The 18,794-nt window shown below is 37.9% G+C and overlaps 1 protein-coding gene across 5 annotated transcripts; it reads right to left on the reverse strand.

Moving 5' to 3' along the window:
- Positions 1–1,723: 1,723 nt before the first annotated feature.
- On the reverse strand, positions 1,724–18,552 carry WASHC3 (WASH complex subunit 3). Of its 5 annotated transcripts, none has more exons than XM_080363621.1 (7): positions 18,392–18,552; positions 16,393–16,491; positions 14,016–14,081; positions 12,567–12,695; positions 10,774–10,881; positions 6,819–6,883; positions 1,724–3,496 (listed from the first exon to the last, which is right to left on the reverse strand). In XM_080363621.1, exons 1-7 carry the CDS (start codon positions 18,440–18,442, stop codon positions 3,412–3,414), a joined length of 603 nt encoding a protein of 200 aa, XP_080219747.1. In that variant the 5' UTR covers positions 18,443–18,552; the 3' UTR covers positions 1,724–3,411. The 5 variants fall into 5 exon arrangements, with proteins under 5 accessions (XP_080219747.1, XP_080219746.1, XP_080219749.1 ...); XM_080363620.1 differs by having other exon boundaries at positions 10,774–10,884; XM_080363622.1 differs by lacking the exon at positions 1,724–3,496 and adding an exon at positions 5,789–5,957 and having other exon boundaries at positions 10,774–10,884.
- Positions 18,553–18,794: the final 242 nt, after the last annotated feature.

An 18,794-nucleotide genomic window follows, 5' to 3' on the forward strand; every position in this document is an offset into this window, starting at 1 on the left:
GGATAATCCCAGTTCTTACGAGTGTTATCATTTAAAATGAGTCTTACAAGTTTTTTCCACTGTCCCATTCTTCACAGCAGAGTAATTCAAGTGTACTCAAGTTCTGACTACTACAAGTGTCATAAAGTGTAAAGTATTAAACAGTTCATGGTAATCACCTATAAAAAGAACTGCTCATATAAACATGAAAAATTATTCCAAGATACCTTTCTTCTGACCCACCCTTTCCAGCACTCAGATAAGTGCTCTTCCCAGTAAAAGACTGGTCCCAGGCCTAGCATCCACTTTACTACAACTTCTGATGCCACAGACCAGGACAGAAAGCAATAAAAGGGATATCTAGTGTAGAGGGAACAGCATGTCCTCCGATGGAGTAGACAGCTTTCAAGTACAAGCTTGTATACTAGGAGATACAAGAGCCTGATAAACAAAAAGTGTATTACCTAAATCAGAGAATACTATCATTTAACATTTTGTTCCTTCAGGCATAGGGTACCAGTTATGAAGTCTGATGCCAAAAAAAACCCCACAACTATCTGCAAAGTGAATGTTTGTTCAGAAATTTCCTTTCCACCCATTTACCTAAAAATGGGAAATACACTGAATGAGAAAATAATCCACTTGTTTAAGGTGAAGACACTGGCTTAACTTCTTTTAAAAGATCCAAATCAAACTGGGTGTTTCAGGCTACATCTGTCCTCACCCAATGACCTACATAATTCAGTCTCAAACCAACCTTCCCGTACTTAATAGCTTCTTGTGTCAGCATGTGTCTGAGGCTGAAACATCTCAGATTGAACTTGGCTATGACCTAAGTGCACAGGGATGTGTGTAGCAGATGAGACTGGCAGCAACAGCGGAGCTTAATTCGGTCAGATGTTCCAACGGCAGTGGAAGTGTTATGGCTGCTGGTGCACTGAAGGTAAAAAGGGAAGGTTTTTTCTTTTTCTCCCTGGTTCCTCACAGTTGAAACACTTGGATTTTTACTGTGCAACGTCCCACCACTCAAGCAGGAGAGGAGACAACTTCTTGAAATGTTTCTGCAAGCCTTCCAAGATTGCACTACTCCAAAATAAAACACTACTCTGAAAAAAACCTCCAAGTCTTAAGCAATTAAATGCCTACTAATGAAATTGTTATTCTGTGACATATATAATTAGCAATTAATTATCCCTCATTTTAACAAGTGCAGTAGGCTAGGGGCTTTCCACATAAAAAGAAAGATCTGTAGTGGTATGAAGACACTTGATTTTAGGTTTTTCAGACTAAAATTATACAAAAAGCTTCTTCAAAACAATGAGCAATGGAAGTCCTACCTGCTTACATGTGTTTTGGTAACCTGGTTTATTTCTTTAAAAAAAGAATTAACTACTGTGTCTCAAGTCAACTCGTGCTACTTCCTTTACATAGGTCAATATCAGTTCAAGAGTATGGAAAATCCAGTCCTCATTCATTTCAGTCTTCCTTAAATGCTGGTGTTAGAATAGCAGCTATGGGATGTTCAGTTCTCGTCCAGTCAGAGTGTGAACACGGCTTAGGTTAAACTCCAATCCTCACTTTTCAAAACTCTCACCTTCAACTAGCAGATTGACACAACTTTAGCATAACCAGTTTTGGGTAAACATGAACTGCAGAGACTTTAGAAGAATTTTCATTGTCTTGTTTAAAACAACCTATGGGAATAAAATAGAACCACAACTTTAGTTTACAAAACATAGCTTTAATTATACAGACTGCTTCAACGAGTTTTCAAATATAGATATCAAGAAGTCATCAGTGTTTTAATATATGCGCTCTGAAATAACATTATAACATTTACTTGCGAAATACTTATTGCTAATAGGTTAGTATTTGTCTAATTTTACCAAGTGTTAAATATAAAATGCTTTTCTTTAAGTGATCAATAGTAATTCACTCATCATTGAAATGCCATCTCTAGACATTTGTTAGTGCCTATATGCTTTCAAAGGGGTTCAGGTATTACTCTGATTTACAGGTTATGAAGAGCTTAAATATGCCTGCTAGACTCAAATGGGAGCCATGCTTAAATTACAGGGGGAAAAAAAAAAGGCAGCTAACCTACTAAAGTAGCATAAATAACTAAGAGAGAAGATAATGACTTGGTCATAAAAGTTAACAAATTTATATACTTGGAGCTTCAGTTTTAAGTCTTTTTTTGGTCTCAGGCAGAATGTCAAATACCAGAAAGCGAATGATTGCCTTACCCACAGCATTCTGGTATAATCACAATAATCTGCGGAATTCAAATAGATAGTGAAGAATTTCATGTGAAACAAATTATGTTAAAGAAGATTCTTGAATATAAAGTCACTTTTGACTCACGGAGTAGATTAAGTACTTTGGAGGGAAGTCTCCAGAGCCACTCAGACTCCAAGTGGATTTCCTCATATTGTCTCCCAATGCACACCTCAAGAGGTAGCAAGGTAGTTTTATCATTAGTCAAGCTGAATTTTGGCTTCTTTGCTGAAATTATCAGCAAAGCCACAAACTTGGAGATGATTTCTTATCCTACGCAAACTGCTCAGCCCCAGTTCCTTTGGAATAACCCCAATAACAATCAAAAAGTGGCTTCTACTGACCTACCTGACAGGGAACAAGCAGTGAGAATCTGGTATTCTACTCATAATCTCCCAGACACTTGCTTCTTTCACAGTGTCGTTTTCAAACCAATCTTGCAATATGTGTAGCTTTATACACCACTGTAACCTCAATTTGAGAGATCAACTCTTCTACAGATCAGGAATTTCTTTAACAACTTTGTACAGACTCTAACATAAAATTGAATAGCGGTATATACTTTGAAAACAGATCTAGATTGATTTTTAATATATTTTTCACTAGCATTTTAGTTTCTTTCAAAACAGTGTTACTAATTTGCAATCACCATAAGATATCTGACTTCTGTGTAATTATTTTTGAGTCATTTGAGAATATAGTATATTAGAAAATAATGCAGTTCATCAGATTAAACAATTTCATTTTGAAAAGCTACTTTTCCTGTACATTATGGAACCAAAAGACAGCAAATAAGGTTAAAAGTGTTACACAGAAAATCCAGTAATGATCACAATGCAGTCTTACGACCTGGAGGTTTAGAGGTGTGGAATTTTCAGAGTTTTACAAAGTAACTTCAGAATCGGAAGAATCAGAAAGGAATCTGAAATGATGCAGCACAAAATTTGCAAGGATCTCACAATTAATTTTCATGGTAGAAAGGTTCACATTGAAATACGCTGCGTGTTCGAATTTTCTGGGAGAGAACATGGAGAATCTGAGTTCTTAAAAATGCTGTCAGATAAATCACGTCACCCATGTGACCCACACCAGACCATTGTCTGCTAAAGCTTCAAACACATTAGCACTGAACAGAGGTTTCCAAAATCAGTCTCTTTAGTCACTAAATGAAGATTCACTATCAGAACTGTCTTCTGCTTTCCCATCATCTCCCCAGGCAGGCACAGGGGCATCTGGGGTCCTGCAGACAACAATAATATTGTATGTTATAAATCCTGGAAGGCGGCTGAGAACACAAGCAATGTAGCACATAATGCTAATAATGCCCTTTCACTGAAGTTGTGTGCTGTTTATATCCAGAGCATTTAACATGTTAACTATTTACAAACTCACACCTTGTTGGTATTGCTTCACTTAAAACTGAAAGATAAACACTAGAAACTGTAACTCACTGGGCATCAAAACTCTGCAGACATCAGTCTGAATGCACACCTTTGAGGTTATTGGAAATAATGACAGATCACTAAGAAGTGGAGCTGAATGCAGGCAACATCGATTAATTAAATTTTTTTCAAACTTCAGAGGTTCTAGGGCTGAAAGGAACATGCTGTACACCATTAACCAGTGTAAATAGTACATGAAAAAAAAAAAAGACAGGAAATGAACAATATTGTATCCAACTAAAACTGCAGGGATAATTTAGAGAAGCAAAAAAGAATTACTCAGAGTGGAATTTGGCTAGAACACTGGGATTTTTATTGACTATAAATGATCAGATCTCTTGTGTTTAGTTTTGAAGAGAATATTTAAGATGGATCTTAACGTCGTGTCAAAACATTTGCACAGGGAATCTATTGGGAAAGAAGTGGGAGAGAAGCAAGCCATCTAAAGAGTAACTAACACTACTGATTGAAGATGATGGCTCTCCCCGGAGTCTCCCTCCTTAGTATGTCATGAGTTGGACAATACAAGCAAGACTAGTAAATTCTGAAACCAAGGTAAAAGATATACATGCAATTGTATTTGGGGAAGGGGAAGAATGATCTGCACAGAAACCAGCTTTCTGTATGATACTTAACTGCTCTTTTTGGTAAAATAGTACGTGTTAAACTAAGCTGCCAATTGTATTATTTGTCCCATTGTTATTTATCTTAGGGCTACCCTTTTTCATCATGCCACAGAATTTCTTTTCTAACTTCAGTTCTGCTTATTATAATTCCTCTTTTGGAGATCCCTAATGCACCTTTATAGTGCTTCTAAACATTCTGGGTGCAAAAAGGAGAAGTGCCTTAAAGAACTGTAAGAGAGCCTTTGCCCTTTCCCCCACTGCACACCTCCAAAATAAATTAAGAAAGCATTTGCTTTCTCATGCAAATACCACTTCACAATATTATTGCTTGTTGCTGTGGTAATGACAAAACAGAAGAGCCGTGCAAAGACATGTGATCTGGAGAGACCAGCGCAAAAACTCTCCAGTAGTAAGGAGAGGAAGACGGTAAAAAATTCCTTCAGTTCATGAGGGCAGGACAAGCTCTCCTGGAACTGTAGACAGGCAAGAGAGGAAGCATAAGAATCAAAAGTTAAAAATAGATAAATTAGGAGCTTGATAGAATAGGCAGTTTTCACATTCTGTAAAAAGATGAGAAAGGAGCAATAACAGAAGTAGAACAGTCAAAGGAACAGAGTATAAAGACCTCTGTATTATTAGAATTACCATCTCTGCAGCCACAGAAAAATGATGCTCAGTCACTGGCAAGTAGCTGGAAGAGTCTGCAGTAGAGAGACTGAACATACAGCAATATCTATATTTTCCCAGTTTCCACTGGGACTGAGCAAGCAGGCCTCAGTAATCTGAAGACCCAAGAAATATGGCGTGAATGGCAAAATACATTTTAAAAAAGAAGTCTCTGATATACAGACAAGAAAGCAGTAAGAATAAAAGAAAAGTCACCCCGTAATCCTTAAAATATTAAAAAACTAGTTAAAATAATACCAATTCTTCAAAGAGGCATTATCTCCATTGCCACATCATTAGCTTTTTTAACCTAGTATATTTTCTATACAGTTTTCAAATCGATAATGTTTTAAAGAAAATCTGCCTTCACACAGTTCTGTGTTGCACAGAATCTTTGAAGATGAACTTTGAGACAAAACCCCAAACATATTATGTGAGCCCAAATCCATAGTAATAATGTTTCTGTCTTAACCCAAAATGAAGAATTCAAAAGCAGGTACTTTTTTTAAAAAGCTTTTGAAATTTTTTTCTTCTTTTTATCTACTATAAAAAACCACCCAAACACAAAGAAACAACAGCATTTACAGAAAGGTATGGACTAAAAATGCACATTAAGAAATACAACACATTTAACACATACAGTAAAACCATGTTTGATAACCCTGTCTCAGACTTGCACAGGTTCTTACTTGTGTTCTTTCTATCATTTCTTATTTGATCAGTAGAAATATCAAATGATGGATAACTGCTTTAGGCTTATTTAGACACCAGGAAGTACCTCGGAGATAGAGACTCAACATATGACGATACTTCGGTTTTCCTATATTCATTTTATTAAACAAGTTGCTAGTTTCAGAATAAGCCTTTCCAAAAACGTAAGAAGACTTCACTGGAAAGGAGTAGCGGGCTTTCTAATACATTGACAGTTTCTGAAGAGGATGCACAAGTGTTTCAGACAGTTTAGTGGCTGCAATGTAAGAATGAAAGTTCATATTTTCATCAGTTTAACAAATTCTGTGAAATACTGCAGTAAAACTAAATTACGTGTCAAATGTAAAATCAGCTTAAAACTCATGCTTAAGGCCAGAAAAGTAGCTTTGAAAATCAGCATCTATTCTTAGTAGTCTTCACATCAGGTTAGCCCAATCGAAAGTCACAATTTCGAACTGCTGACTTCATGTTGAAGTCAATTTGTATGCTCCATCTACTGGAACCTGAAGACAACTACCTTGTCTCTCATGCATCCAGCAAAATACATTTTGTTCTTATTATTCCACAACAAAGACATTTTGTTATTGAAGCGTTGGAAGAAAACATCTGGGAAAAACCTCCTACTCTAAACAGTACAGTGAAAATGGCTACTGCTGTACTATTCAATTCCTCATCACTAAATGCACATTGTCAAAGGTTACCTTGTCATTGCTACATCCTTTTCCTTCAACTGCACCATCACTGCCTGGCTTGGAAGAAGCCTTTCCTATTCCTCTCAAGTCTGAATGGTAAAGTCCTGCAGCTTTTGGTTCGGGAGGGCGCAGTACCTACCTATTTATGTACCAGTCTCTGTAATTCCCTGGCCTTGCCTTGAACTAGACAATACTGAAAAAAGAGCTGAGGCTTGGGACTGCATCCCTCTTCCCTCAGCACTGATGGGTCTCTTCAGACCTATAAAATGCTAAAAACGCCTTCCACAGAAGACTTCAAAACCCATTTTAATGCTGATAATTTAGATTCACAATAACACAAACAAGCTTTTCTAAACACTTTTTTTCCCAAGTTTTTTAAGCACATGGTTGCATTCCAGCCCTACTGAAAGTTACAAATTACTTACTCAAGAAGATCTGGATTTAGCCCTTCAGAAATCATTTTGTTGCGTATTGCCATTACAGGAACACCCTGTGTAGGAGGAAGAATAATATGAAACTACCAGACACAAACAGGCGAACTAAAATCCACAGGTTCTTTTAGGCTACACTTTCATACACATTTATGCATGTCACTTGTTGAGCCGGAGCAATTGCCATCAGTATGAACCTAGAGGCAAGAAATGATTGAGATCAAAGGCCCTTTTAATCCTTATATTTACGGCGAAATATCTAGAGAAAGTTGCAGGGAGAGAACAGGGAATCAGGAATGCACAGTATGTTTTTAATTCATGCAGACAAAACCAGGAAGCTGAATTTATGTATATGGATGAGACTGTGAAGAAAGCACAAAGCAGCACAAAGGCAGCAGAGAACAGTTGTGCTAGAAAGATGAAGACTCGGACACGCTAAAGGTATAGCCAAAGAGGGAGGAACACCAGCAAGTGCTCCTGCTAGAGCTCCAGAAGGATACCTTAAGGTAGTGCTAAATACTGAAAAAGTCTTTAAAAAGTATGCAGAAAAAGGAAAACAGGACATGAGAACAGAAGCACAACTTAAAAGTGATTCCTCTGAATGCAAGTGCTTGTACAGTCAGGCTCGAATCTTCTATGACTTGTGGACAGATTTTAGCCAACTATGTACGCGTTAAAAAAAAATTCCTTCCTTTCACTGCAAGTCCCTCCACAGCTTCTGCACTTTATTTTATTCAGCAACACCTAAACATCCCCTCATCTTGGATCGATTCTTACGAGATACATTCCAACAAACTGCTCCTGTGTTTCCATTAGTGCTGCTGAAAGACAACTTGTTGCCTTGCCATCTCCCACTGCAAACCATCAGAAGTGCCACCTGCACCACTGCGTGGCAAGATAGGAGGGGGGAAGAAAAAAAATATATATACAATTTCTGATTTCCGAGGGACAAAGCTACTAGTGGTCTAGGAAAGTCACGAGAGGCATCACAACCTAAATGATGAGTAGTGCAAGATTCTTTCAGCACAGGACAAATATCTTTTGTCGAAAATAAGTAAAATAGGGATAAAATAAAGGGCAGCCATGACTATAATAATATTCCAGACAAGCATGTGGTACGAGTGACATGTGCAGTAGCTAACCTGTCAAAGTGAGAGCTAAGCTGTCTTACTGTGCTTTCCTTCAGCATTTCTGCAAAGAATCACAATTGAGTCTTTTGTGTGAAGATTCTAAAATATCACAGAGAAAGGTGCATAATTTAGGAATCTATTAGGCATACTGGCAAAAATGTGACTCAAATAGTGGTGAGGTATTACCTTCTAATAAAGAATTCTTCAGTAATTCACAACTAATGCACATTACAAAGAGAAAAACATTTGAGTATTTCATGACAGTTTAAAATATTTACTTGCTCTAGTATAGATTTAAACACCAGGGATTGTGTGTCTATTCACTGTCTCATACTATCTAATGTATTTTCACTCATTTGATTGCTCCTGAGGTTCCTTTCCTCAGATTAGAAGTCATTGATGAAGTGTTTACGCATCAACCCAAAACAAGTGAAAACAATATTGAGTCAGATCAGGCAAAGCAAAACTCGTATTTCCTTTTGATGAAAGGGAGCTTGGTATATGAACTTCTAAGAACGGATTGGAAACTGTTATGTTTTTACATTCACACTCGGAAAAGTGTTTTATTCCAAAACTGTATGCATCAACACAAGCACCTCTCAGTATCCTCATAAATCATAGATTTATAAAACTGATCAGAAGTTTAATCAAAATACCCTCTACCAGTGCACATTCTCCCTGAAGGAAAATAAATAAGATTGTATCTCTGTTTATAATATAATTACGCATTGGAAATACTTTACTTCACATACTTTCCTAAATTTTAATCTGGAAAATCAGAGCCTAATACTGCTGTGACCCTAAATCTTACTAAAAGAGACAACTATTTTAAATCCAAACACTAACTACACTGAGCATATGGGTCCACTGAAATGGCACAGGCGTACTTTGCTAAAATGGGAGCCAATACTAAATTTCCATTTCATTTATCTCTGCCCAGTTAAGATTTGAAATAATCCAAATCCCTATACATTCAGCTCCATGTACCCCAGCCCTGCTCCCAGTCTGCTCCTGCAGCTCGGGAAGGTCCTGTAGAAGCCACAGTGCAAGTAGCAATCTTGTGGAAAAATAGGTTTTGGTTCTCCATAGTGCAGAAATAGGTCACGTTCCATCAGTGCTGGCAACCCCTGAAGATCAGTGCACTCTCCATGCTTGATTTTTACTTCAGTCTTTTAAAGCAAGGATCAATCTGTATCAGGCCGGCCAGTATCTTGGTGTCCATGAAGTTATGTTTGGTATTTAGAATCAAGAGTATTTGTACTTTAAACATTAAGTTTACCTGAAATCGTAGACTGCTTCTCTCATGCTGCCAATAGAAGTGTTCTAAACATTCATTGTAGCAAACATGACACTGCTTTTGTGAGCCTTCCTTGAATGTTATCGTTGTATATTTTAAAAAATATTCATCTAGTATGCTCAGCTGCACTCAATTGAAATGAGTTTGTTACTATTTCACAGAACAGCTATCTTTAATGTAAAAGAAATACCTCTTCATGGTGCTAGTTCTTAAATACTACAAATATTGTGAGCAATAAATAAACGATCAGTCCAAACAAATCTTCAGCTGTAAACTTAATTTGGGCAAATAAATGACACTAACTGAAATACTTGACTGGATGAAAAGACAAGTTTGGCAAATAGAAAAACACACATTAATTTGTAGTATGTTAGTTTGACTTTCCTACCACAGTGTTTACAACTGGCAGAGGAGTCACCAGCAAGTGCCAGTACAAAGGATAAATGTGGAAAGTGAGATCTCACTCCTTTAGCAGTCTCCGAAAAAAAAGTCCAAGTAATTAGACCATCCAGCACTTTCACATCCACTTTGAAGTCTGGCATTAAATCAAAACACTAACACAGTGTTCTACTCTCTGCTACTACTCCACTGCTAAGTTTTCCAAATCATTTGTAATAAGCTACCCACTAAGTGCCAATTTCTGATTCAAATGTAAAATAAGGTCTGGAACATCATCCAAAGTACCAAGCACATCGATTGTAAAAATTGCTCTGAAGAGGGAGTGAATCCATAAAGTTAGTTTTAACATAAGCAACATCTTACTAGTACTATGACATAGTAATATTTTCCAGAATTATATATTTCAGAGGAAAATTTCCACTGACAGCTTGAAAAGAGAGACGGATTTTTTTATTTGTTTCCAATCTCATTTTCAATTTTGTGGACATGAAAAAAGAGCTCTTAAAAATGTCACCAAGAGTCTCCCATTCACTTTTTCACCCCTTCATTAATTTTCACTCATGTTAATATTGAGATCATATTCATTTATTTCCTATTTGGCAGTAGAACAGCCCACAGATAAAAAGGTAAACAAAACCTGCATCATTAATAACAGGAAACTGAAGTGGAATCAAGTAGTAAAGTAATTCTTGTATCTCTATTTTGAACCCTACAGAAATACTAAATACTGCCGGCTTGGGACTATACTAGCAAAGCCACATTTTGTACCCTACAACAAAACCAAACTGTAATCATGTCTGTTTGTACAGAAAGACACACTTCCAGTGGTATCTTCTATGACTCCAGCTCATATCACTCTGCATTTACACATCTTCACACCTTCAGCTCACAAGTATATTATCAGAATTGCGTAGAAAGATCTTGCCTGAAGCTGTCTGAGGGAATATATTGCATCAACTCATTTATTAGAGAAGATGTGCTAGAAATAATGTGACGTTATCCTGGTTTAAAGACTACGGTTCAATGTATGTCTTCAAGACATTTAACGTTCATTTAGAGTTGTGTGTGACATTCCACCTAAAAATAATGGAGTGCCTAAAGAATGATAAGAGAAATGACTTACCACTTGTACCATTTTGAGGTATCTGGCATATCTTGGATCCTTGGCCACAGTTATGACATTCTCTGTTACAACCTCTGTTTTCTGTAACCCTTCTTCATGTATGTTGTTCTGCTGTATACGAACAATATAACATTTCAATGGTTAGGTATGCAGACCAGAAGGATGGAAAGATTTCAATCCATAAAATTTGTAATTTAAGGGTAAAGTGCAACTCTCCTTACATCAAGGTAATTCTCATCTATGCTCACACTATTAGAGACTTCCAGCATGTATAAATACACAAAAACCAGCTCTTTCCTTATTGACTATTACAAGTGTGACTTTCTACTTTTAGTCACAATTTTAATTTATTGCACAATACATGAAAAAAATGCCAATAATAGCCCCATTAAGTTTGTTGCATTTAATGGATAAAACAGAACTACATTTAAATGTTCACTTTATAAAAAATAATTTACGTATTGCATCTATATCTCTCTAGTGGTCCAACGCCTTTTTTCCTCAAAATATTTCATTTCCTGACAAATGTTTCATATAGATCATATGACTTTTAAGCTATAATTTTTAGTATAAACCGTTAACCTAAAGAATAACATAATGAAGTCAAAGCATTATTAAGGGTAATTAATTAAAAAATTAACAATTGCAAGAAGCTATAGTACTATTTAAAGGACAACAGACAACTGCATATTTGCTTTTATACTAATAATTTGAAAGCAGCATTGGAAACCTCCTTTCAGAAATATCTGTTCCTACTGTAATATCTGAGAGAAGGAACATTTTGAAAAAACAAAATAGCCAGGATTCATTCTCTAATATGACTGAAACACGCGATGTTAACTGTCTGTGCTGTCTCCCAGTTGCTGGCTGCAAATCAGAGCCACAATTTTTAAGAGGCAGGGGAAGGCAGTAGAGTACTCCAGCTGTTGCTGCTTCACAGCAACTTCTACCAAATAAGAGCATGAGCAGAGACTGGAATTGGAGATTCCAAGAAAAGAAACTATAATAGGAAACTGGGGAAAGAACTTCATCTACAAATGAGCCAAAAGGCCTCACTTAGTGAAGTAGTGATCATAGGATTTAAATCTGGGCTAAAAAAAAATCACACACAAAACCCAACCAACCAAATTGCAGGGATAGGATTTTAATGTTGATCACTTATGATAAACCGGCATTTTCTGTACCTAGATGATAATATACAGAAAACATTCACTTTAACAACCTCTTTAAAAATAAAGTATGCTAGAAATTCCAATTTGAGCTGAAAGCTCATATTTATAAAGGAAGGAGAAAGGAGTTAGAATTACGTGCTTCAAACTATTATTTCCACTCATGACATTCCCAGTCCCCTGATTTAATTCATGTTCATATTTTACTGTGATTGAAGAAGAGGAAGGAGTCATTTACCATTGGATTTGTATTAGTTCTAATTATTTAAGCCCCATACTCAAGAAAGGGTATACCGTTTTTTGTTTTAAGTCATTCATTAAAACACGTTCACTAGTGAAAAACTTAACGTTTTAGATCAGGGGTATCAAACTCACTTTCAGCAGGGACCACATCAGCCTCACAGTTGCCTTCAAAGGACTGAATGTAATTTTAGGACTGTATAAATGTAACTATTCCTAGGACAGGAGTAGTAGGAGATAGGAGTAGTTACACAGTGTTTAGATCTTTACAGTTGATTGCTCTCTTCCAACAGACTTGCTTCTTCCATCTATTTCAAATGAGACTAGAAACTCGACACAGAGAGGTATATTCCTTCAATCTACTAGCTATGCTTCATTACTTACTCCAGATTGAGGTGATACAGCTGTCTCTTGATTCGTAGTGCTTTGTGCCACAGGACCATTTGTAACACTATTCATACGTGCACTGGACACTTCAAATTTGACATCTTCTAGGCCAGGAATAGAGGACAACTGGATGTACAAAACAATATCAATAAGCAATGTGAGTATCTTAAGTCTACGTGTACAATAAAATCTGCAGTATGCTGCTTATCACGTATTCCCCAGGTAGTACGATTAGTAAAATAATAGAATTTTTACCACTAGTTTTTGTATTTTGATTGGGAAAAAAAAAATTCTATTCAGGTGGCTTCTAAAACAAAAAGGCCTAGAACATTCTATTGGAGCTTTCACTGTTAACACAGGGTTGCAGTGCAGGAAAGGCTTCAACACCTTCCCAACATTTTGCTACTGCACTTACGAACCACACAAGAGCATCTTCCTTGCTACTTTGTCCACAGTGAAAGAAATCATGACAAGAATATCTCTGTTACCTGACAGATGGGCAACTGGATACAGATTTTGCAATTTTCTACATCTTTCACTCTATTAAGGAAATGCTGAGAGTGGATATTAAACACGCCGCATAATTTGAAGGAAATTCTATTTAACATGATTTCTAAATATTTTGAAATAAATAAGAGTTAGTAAGCACTGTTGTACTACTACAGTATTTTTATCACAAAGATCTCAGTAAACGGTTTCAAAATGTCCTGCCTCTGCTCTCAGAAAACCCAACTGAAACTGCTTTCATCATTATTGACAGAGGATTGGTTAAAACTGTACAGTGGGGGGTTGTTTGTTTGTTTTATGTTTTTTTGTATATTTTTAAATATTTTTTTGTTTTGGTTTTGGTTGTGTTTGTTTTGCTTAAATGATAATACGACTATACATTACATCCTCTTGTCATTTTAGCTAAAGAAGATACATTTGTATTAGTTTAGATCCAATTCAGGTCACAATACAGTATGAAAAGGTTTCCAAGGCTTTTTGCTTTACAAAGGGGGCAAAAATTAAGAGTTTGCATGACAAATGCAATTTTGTACTGCAACCTCACAACAAAGGTTGCATATTTTAATAATGGAAAACTTCCCTCCATTTTCTTAAAACCAAACATTGCAATAAAATCAAGACAAGTAAGCTGCCAAGTAGTTCAGTTGCCCTTTCAAGATACAAGTGCTTCTTTCATGTTCAGTATGCTTAAAAGAGACAAAATCAACATTTCCACTACGTGCTGTTGGTTCCTTTCTTCAGTACCAACTACATGTTCAAATGTTATACAATATAAGTAGCAAGGCACGCAAACAGAGAATTTGCCATGAGAACGTTTTGTATATGCCTTCAAATCACTATGAAAACATATTTGTGCAATTCCAACTATGAAAATGAAGTTAGATAGTGCAATCTAGGAGGCTGTCACTGTCAGAAGACAAAGTCTGTACACATACAAACCTTTGCATCCAAAATATTGAGTGTTGTTTCAATTTGTTGGATACGGAGAGAGAGCGCTGACAATTTCTAGAACAGAAAACAATTAGGATATGAGAACACTCCCCTAGTCCACTTGTACATATGTAACAGTTCACATGTAGATAAACAAAATCACTTTTGTCTTCTACCTGCTGAAGGCAGAGTGTAAATGGGATAACATTATGAACTAAATGAAGCCATTCCTTCTTAATACAGCACCAACAGTGGTTCAAATTTTAAGTAATTTTACTAGGTAGGTAGTTTTCCCAAATTATGACTGACAGAAATTAAGGCAGACTATGTGCAAGGGAAGTCAAAGTCAACAGGGTGTTACTTTGAGCAACAGGGGAATAATGGTAGACATATTGTACTCTCGCAGTTACCAAAACATCTTTCTTCAAAGCTTTTTCCAAATGTGGAAGATGAAAAGATGTGATATGTGCGTGTGTGTAACTGAGCAAACAAAAAGTAGAAAGACCTGATAAGGAATACAGCAGGTGATTGAAAGTCCTGTGTAGTCAAAATGCACAGTGAATCAGAACTAACCAGAAGCTTTATGTGCTCCAGGTGCACCTCAATCAAACTTTGACATTTTTTATTTTTAAATACAACTTAGAGGGTTTTTTTTTTCTTTTTCTAAATTACTCTAAAAAGAACTGTCACTCTTTTAAGCAACCGCTACTATACTCCAACAGACCTGTCTAAGCGAAGCTGGCTAGCAGGCGGGCTGGCAGGTATGTGCCACCCTGACAGCTTTCTGGCACATTGGCAAGATTCTGCCTGGCTCTGAAGCAGAACTTTAACACCCGAAGAAAATGGCAGTTGTGCCAATATGCTAGAAAAAGTAAAAAGAGCCCAGCAGGAGTTCAGTCTTTTTGGATAGTGCACTGACTTGTTTACAGATGGTTCTTTGTTCATGAAGAGGAGGTAGCTCCCACTGAAAGGAACTATGAGCCCTGCATGTATTTGAAGAAAGGGCAGAAAAGATGTACAAAAGACAGTTATGTAACTTTATGGGTCAGTTTGACTAGAGAGAAGCCAAGAAATTTAGATTTAAAGATGGTGTCCGCCCTAATTTTTAATTCCTTGACTTCTGTTGATTTACATTGGGACCGTTCACATTAAAAATACTTCTGTACTTGATGAATATAAAAAGCTTTTCAAGGAGTTTATAAAGCAACTATTTAGTCTCTTGGGTAACAACACATTTAGGCTAACTAATAACTGTTTTATTAACTAGACTTCACGGTGTTTCTGCATGCTTAAGATGGCTTTAAACATATGTGTTCTGATTTCCATAGTGCCTGTGTAAGTGGTAATACTGAGATCACATGACAACAGTTTTGGACAACTGACAACAGAATCACCAGGCAGTTACACCGTCCTATATATCAAGTTACAATAAGTTCAAAAATGCAGAAAAAAATTACATTTTGTTTTCCTCTGAAGCTCCATAAGTTGATGCAGTAGCCAAATTTTATACTTGGCACTGCTCTGGCTCTAAACTTTAGTAATAAATAACAGAATTTCTCAGATTACACAGTTTAGTCTAATTGGATTTGACTGCTGCCCTAGCCCTGCTGGCTAGGGCTGCATAACAGTCTTTGTTTAATAAACTAGTGAACAGTTGCAAAAACCCCACTAATGATGAAAAGGTTAAGCTCAAACTGCATCAGAAAACACCCTTTCTACAAGGGAGAAAGCACTCTTGTCCTGTTCAGTGGACAATTCTAGTCCTGTCAGACTGATATATTTCCATTGACAGTAAAGTCACCATAAAAACTTACTAACACTACGTATTTTTATTTTTGTCTTCTTTACAAGGTACTAAAATTTACTGCTTCATGTTCCATACTAACCACTTGCTAAAAATGTATTCTTCTCCATGTCAAAATTATTTACATTCAGAGCTTAGTCGATCATGGTTTTAAATTAAAGATGCTAAAATCTGAAAGCAAGTTTTGATGCAATATCCTAGGACACAGATGAGGGGGATACTGACTGTCAAAATGAATTAATCACCATAGGATTATGGCATCCTTCTTCCAAACCAACATGATATCCACACATGGAGCTGCTCAGAACAAATTCCATGGATCAAAAAGTCCAAAGACTGTGCCAAGCACACAAGTTTAAGGCAATAGGATTAAGTGTGGTATAATCAGCAGTTCATGTGGGTATCTCGGGGAAAAAAAAATCTGTCTTAAGCACTTACTCAAGAGAAACTTTGAACAGAAAGTAGACTTTCGGTTTAAGCTACCAGTATTACTGCATCAAAAATATTGAAGTGAATGGTTCTCATTTCTAGGATTTTTTTCATTGTATAAACTGAAGCCAGGAAAATGTTTAACAAACATACCTCTTCACAAACAGTAGAAAAGCGGTTGAGAAATTGCACTGTATGAACCACAAACTGGTTCAGAAATGCTACCGTTCTTTTCTGCTGAATAGCGGGAACCTGCATTAAGTAATATAAGAAAATTATATTATACATAAATGTCAATTCTTACATTTGGATTAAAACACCTGCTAAAAACCCAAATGTTTTGAAAGAAATTATTTTAGAAATCTCCCTTAAGTCTGCTTGCTATGACTGTATCTATCTATATATATATATATATGTACAAACAATTTAAAAATATTTATATGCATACATGCATGCAAATAATTTTTCACTAAAAATCTACTGACATGACAGCTGAAAAGTTGCAGGATACACAGAAAAGACAACAGGATCCACATAAATGAAGGACTGTTATCTTAGTTAAGAAAACGCTTTTAGATGAAATTGTGAACATTCCTGAAAATCATTGTTAAAATTAAAAAAAAAAGAAAAAAAAAGAAAAAAAAAAAAAGAAGAGGAAATCAAACTCTTTCCTTCTGAACCCTAGGAAGGAAAAGAAAACTTGGTTGTCCACACCAATACTCAGTTAAAACCAACATCATAATCAAAACCAAGCAGCAGTAGAACTGCTGGCTCAGTCATTAGTGGCTACCTATTCTTTTTCTTGTTTGCAAGCCCAAACTATCCTGAAATTACATTTTAGCATCACTCCTCCAAGTCAGATCCGATGCACACAAACTTTTCAGACTAAAATGTAGAATGTTATCTTTGTCAAAAAAAAAGTCTGGTGCCCATAACAGACAGGTGGCATTTTTATTTAAACCATTATTCAAGACTGTAAGCAGGAACAGTCACACAAATGTGTGTATAAAATTATAGTGCCTCATTGCTAATTACCTTGGACAGCTGTTTAAGTCTTAAAATTCACACAGGAAATTATGGAACTGTAATTGGTTAAAGTGAAGAATTTACAAGGAAAAATGTTTGCAGCTAAGTTTCAGCTGCACTGAAGAACAGTTTGTAAATATAGTGACTCTCTGGTCTTCACCTCTTCTTTGGTCTTCCATTTGCCAGTGTAGCCACTCACTACACTTTGCCAATCTTAAGACATCTTGCTTTTTTCTGAGACTTTGGTTTCTACTCTCTGAAGTTTTCAGTCTGTGCACATGTATAGCAGGGTTTGCTGAAGTTCAATTCTGTAGTTCCAGACCTGTCAAACAGTGCTTATGGCCTTAGCAAAAATTTACAAGGTAGCACAGAGAACAGAAGGATCATTGGATCATTGGGGCAGCTGGGACTGTCCTATCATTATGATCTATATTTGAGAAACAAAGCAAAAAAAAAACCAACCAACAAACCCAAAACAAACAAACAAAACACCATCTTTTTGCATAATTAAAAGACATGAATGAGCAGCTTTGCACAAGATTTGCCTCATGGTTTTAAGACTGAAACAGCTTGGCCTTTACATACAATGTTATCATAGAATCATAGAATGTCCTGAGTTGGAAGAGACCCACAAGGATCATCGAGTCCAACTCCCGTCCCTGCACAGGACAACCCCACAGTTCACACCATGTGTCTGAGGGCTTGTCCAGTCTCTTCTTGAACACTGTCAGGCTTGGGGCCGTGACACCTCCCTGGGGAGCCTGTTCCAGTGCTCCACCACCCTTTGGGGGAAGAACCCTTTCCTAATGTCCAGCCTATCACAGAACTTGTAGCAAAACGCCTTTGAAAATCACCAACCCCGCACTCCTGGAGACACAGCTCAGCACACAACAAACCGCCTCGTCCGCCTGCGACCCCTTGGCCGGCGCAAAGGCTGCAGGCGCTGCCGGCACCGCCCGGGCAGCCCCCGGCACGGCCCGAGGGCGCAAGGGGTCCCCGGCGAGGCCACGGGCGGGCTCAGGGTCTCGCCGCATCCCCGGGCCGGGCCGCGGGGTGAGGCGGGAGGACACGGGGCTCGCCCAGCACCAGGGCCAGCTCCGGACCCCCGGGCGACCGCAGCCCGTACCTTGGTGAGGTCAATGCCGGAGCCCACAATGGGCAGCCCGTCCTCGTCCATCCCCGCGGGGCCGGGGCCGAGGCCGCGGGACGGGGAGCGGCCCCGCACCCACCGGCCGCCTCCCGCCGCACCCCGGAAAAACCCGGCACTCCGTACACAGCCTCTTGACCTTGGCCCGGAAACGAAACCTCTAGCCCGAGAGGCGCGGGAGGGGGTGTCCGCACCTACGGTTCTGCGCATGCGTAACCTCCTCCCCGGGCGCAGGGCATCATGGGAAACGCAGTCCGAGGACGGGAGGGACGGGTCGGGCTCTCCCCAGCTCCCCCGGCCTCTGGAGTGTGGGTGGCGGGTCGGTATCGCGCTCGGCAGCGGCGCAACGCGCGGAGCCGCCGCTCCAGAGACTCAGGGCAGC

The sequence above is a fragment of the Nesoenas mayeri genome, assembly GCF_963082525.1.
Source record: "Nesoenas mayeri genome assembly, chromosome: 1".
Lineage (NCBI taxonomy): Eukaryota > Metazoa > Chordata > Aves > Columbiformes > Columbidae > Nesoenas > Nesoenas mayeri.

Coding starts and splice junctions, on each gene's coding strand:
- WASHC3 (XM_080363620.1), bottom strand. CDS start 18,442: ATGGACGAGGACGGGCTGCCCATTGTGGGCTCCGGCATTGACCTCACC. Junction 16,492..18,391: donor CCGGCATTGACCTCACCAAG/GTACGGGCTGCG, acceptor TACTTAATGCAG/GTTCCCGCTATTCAGCAGAA. Junction 14,082..16,392: donor TTTCTACTGTTTGTGAAGAG/GTATGTTTGTTA, acceptor TTTCTGTTCTAG/AAATTGTCAGCGCTCTCTCT.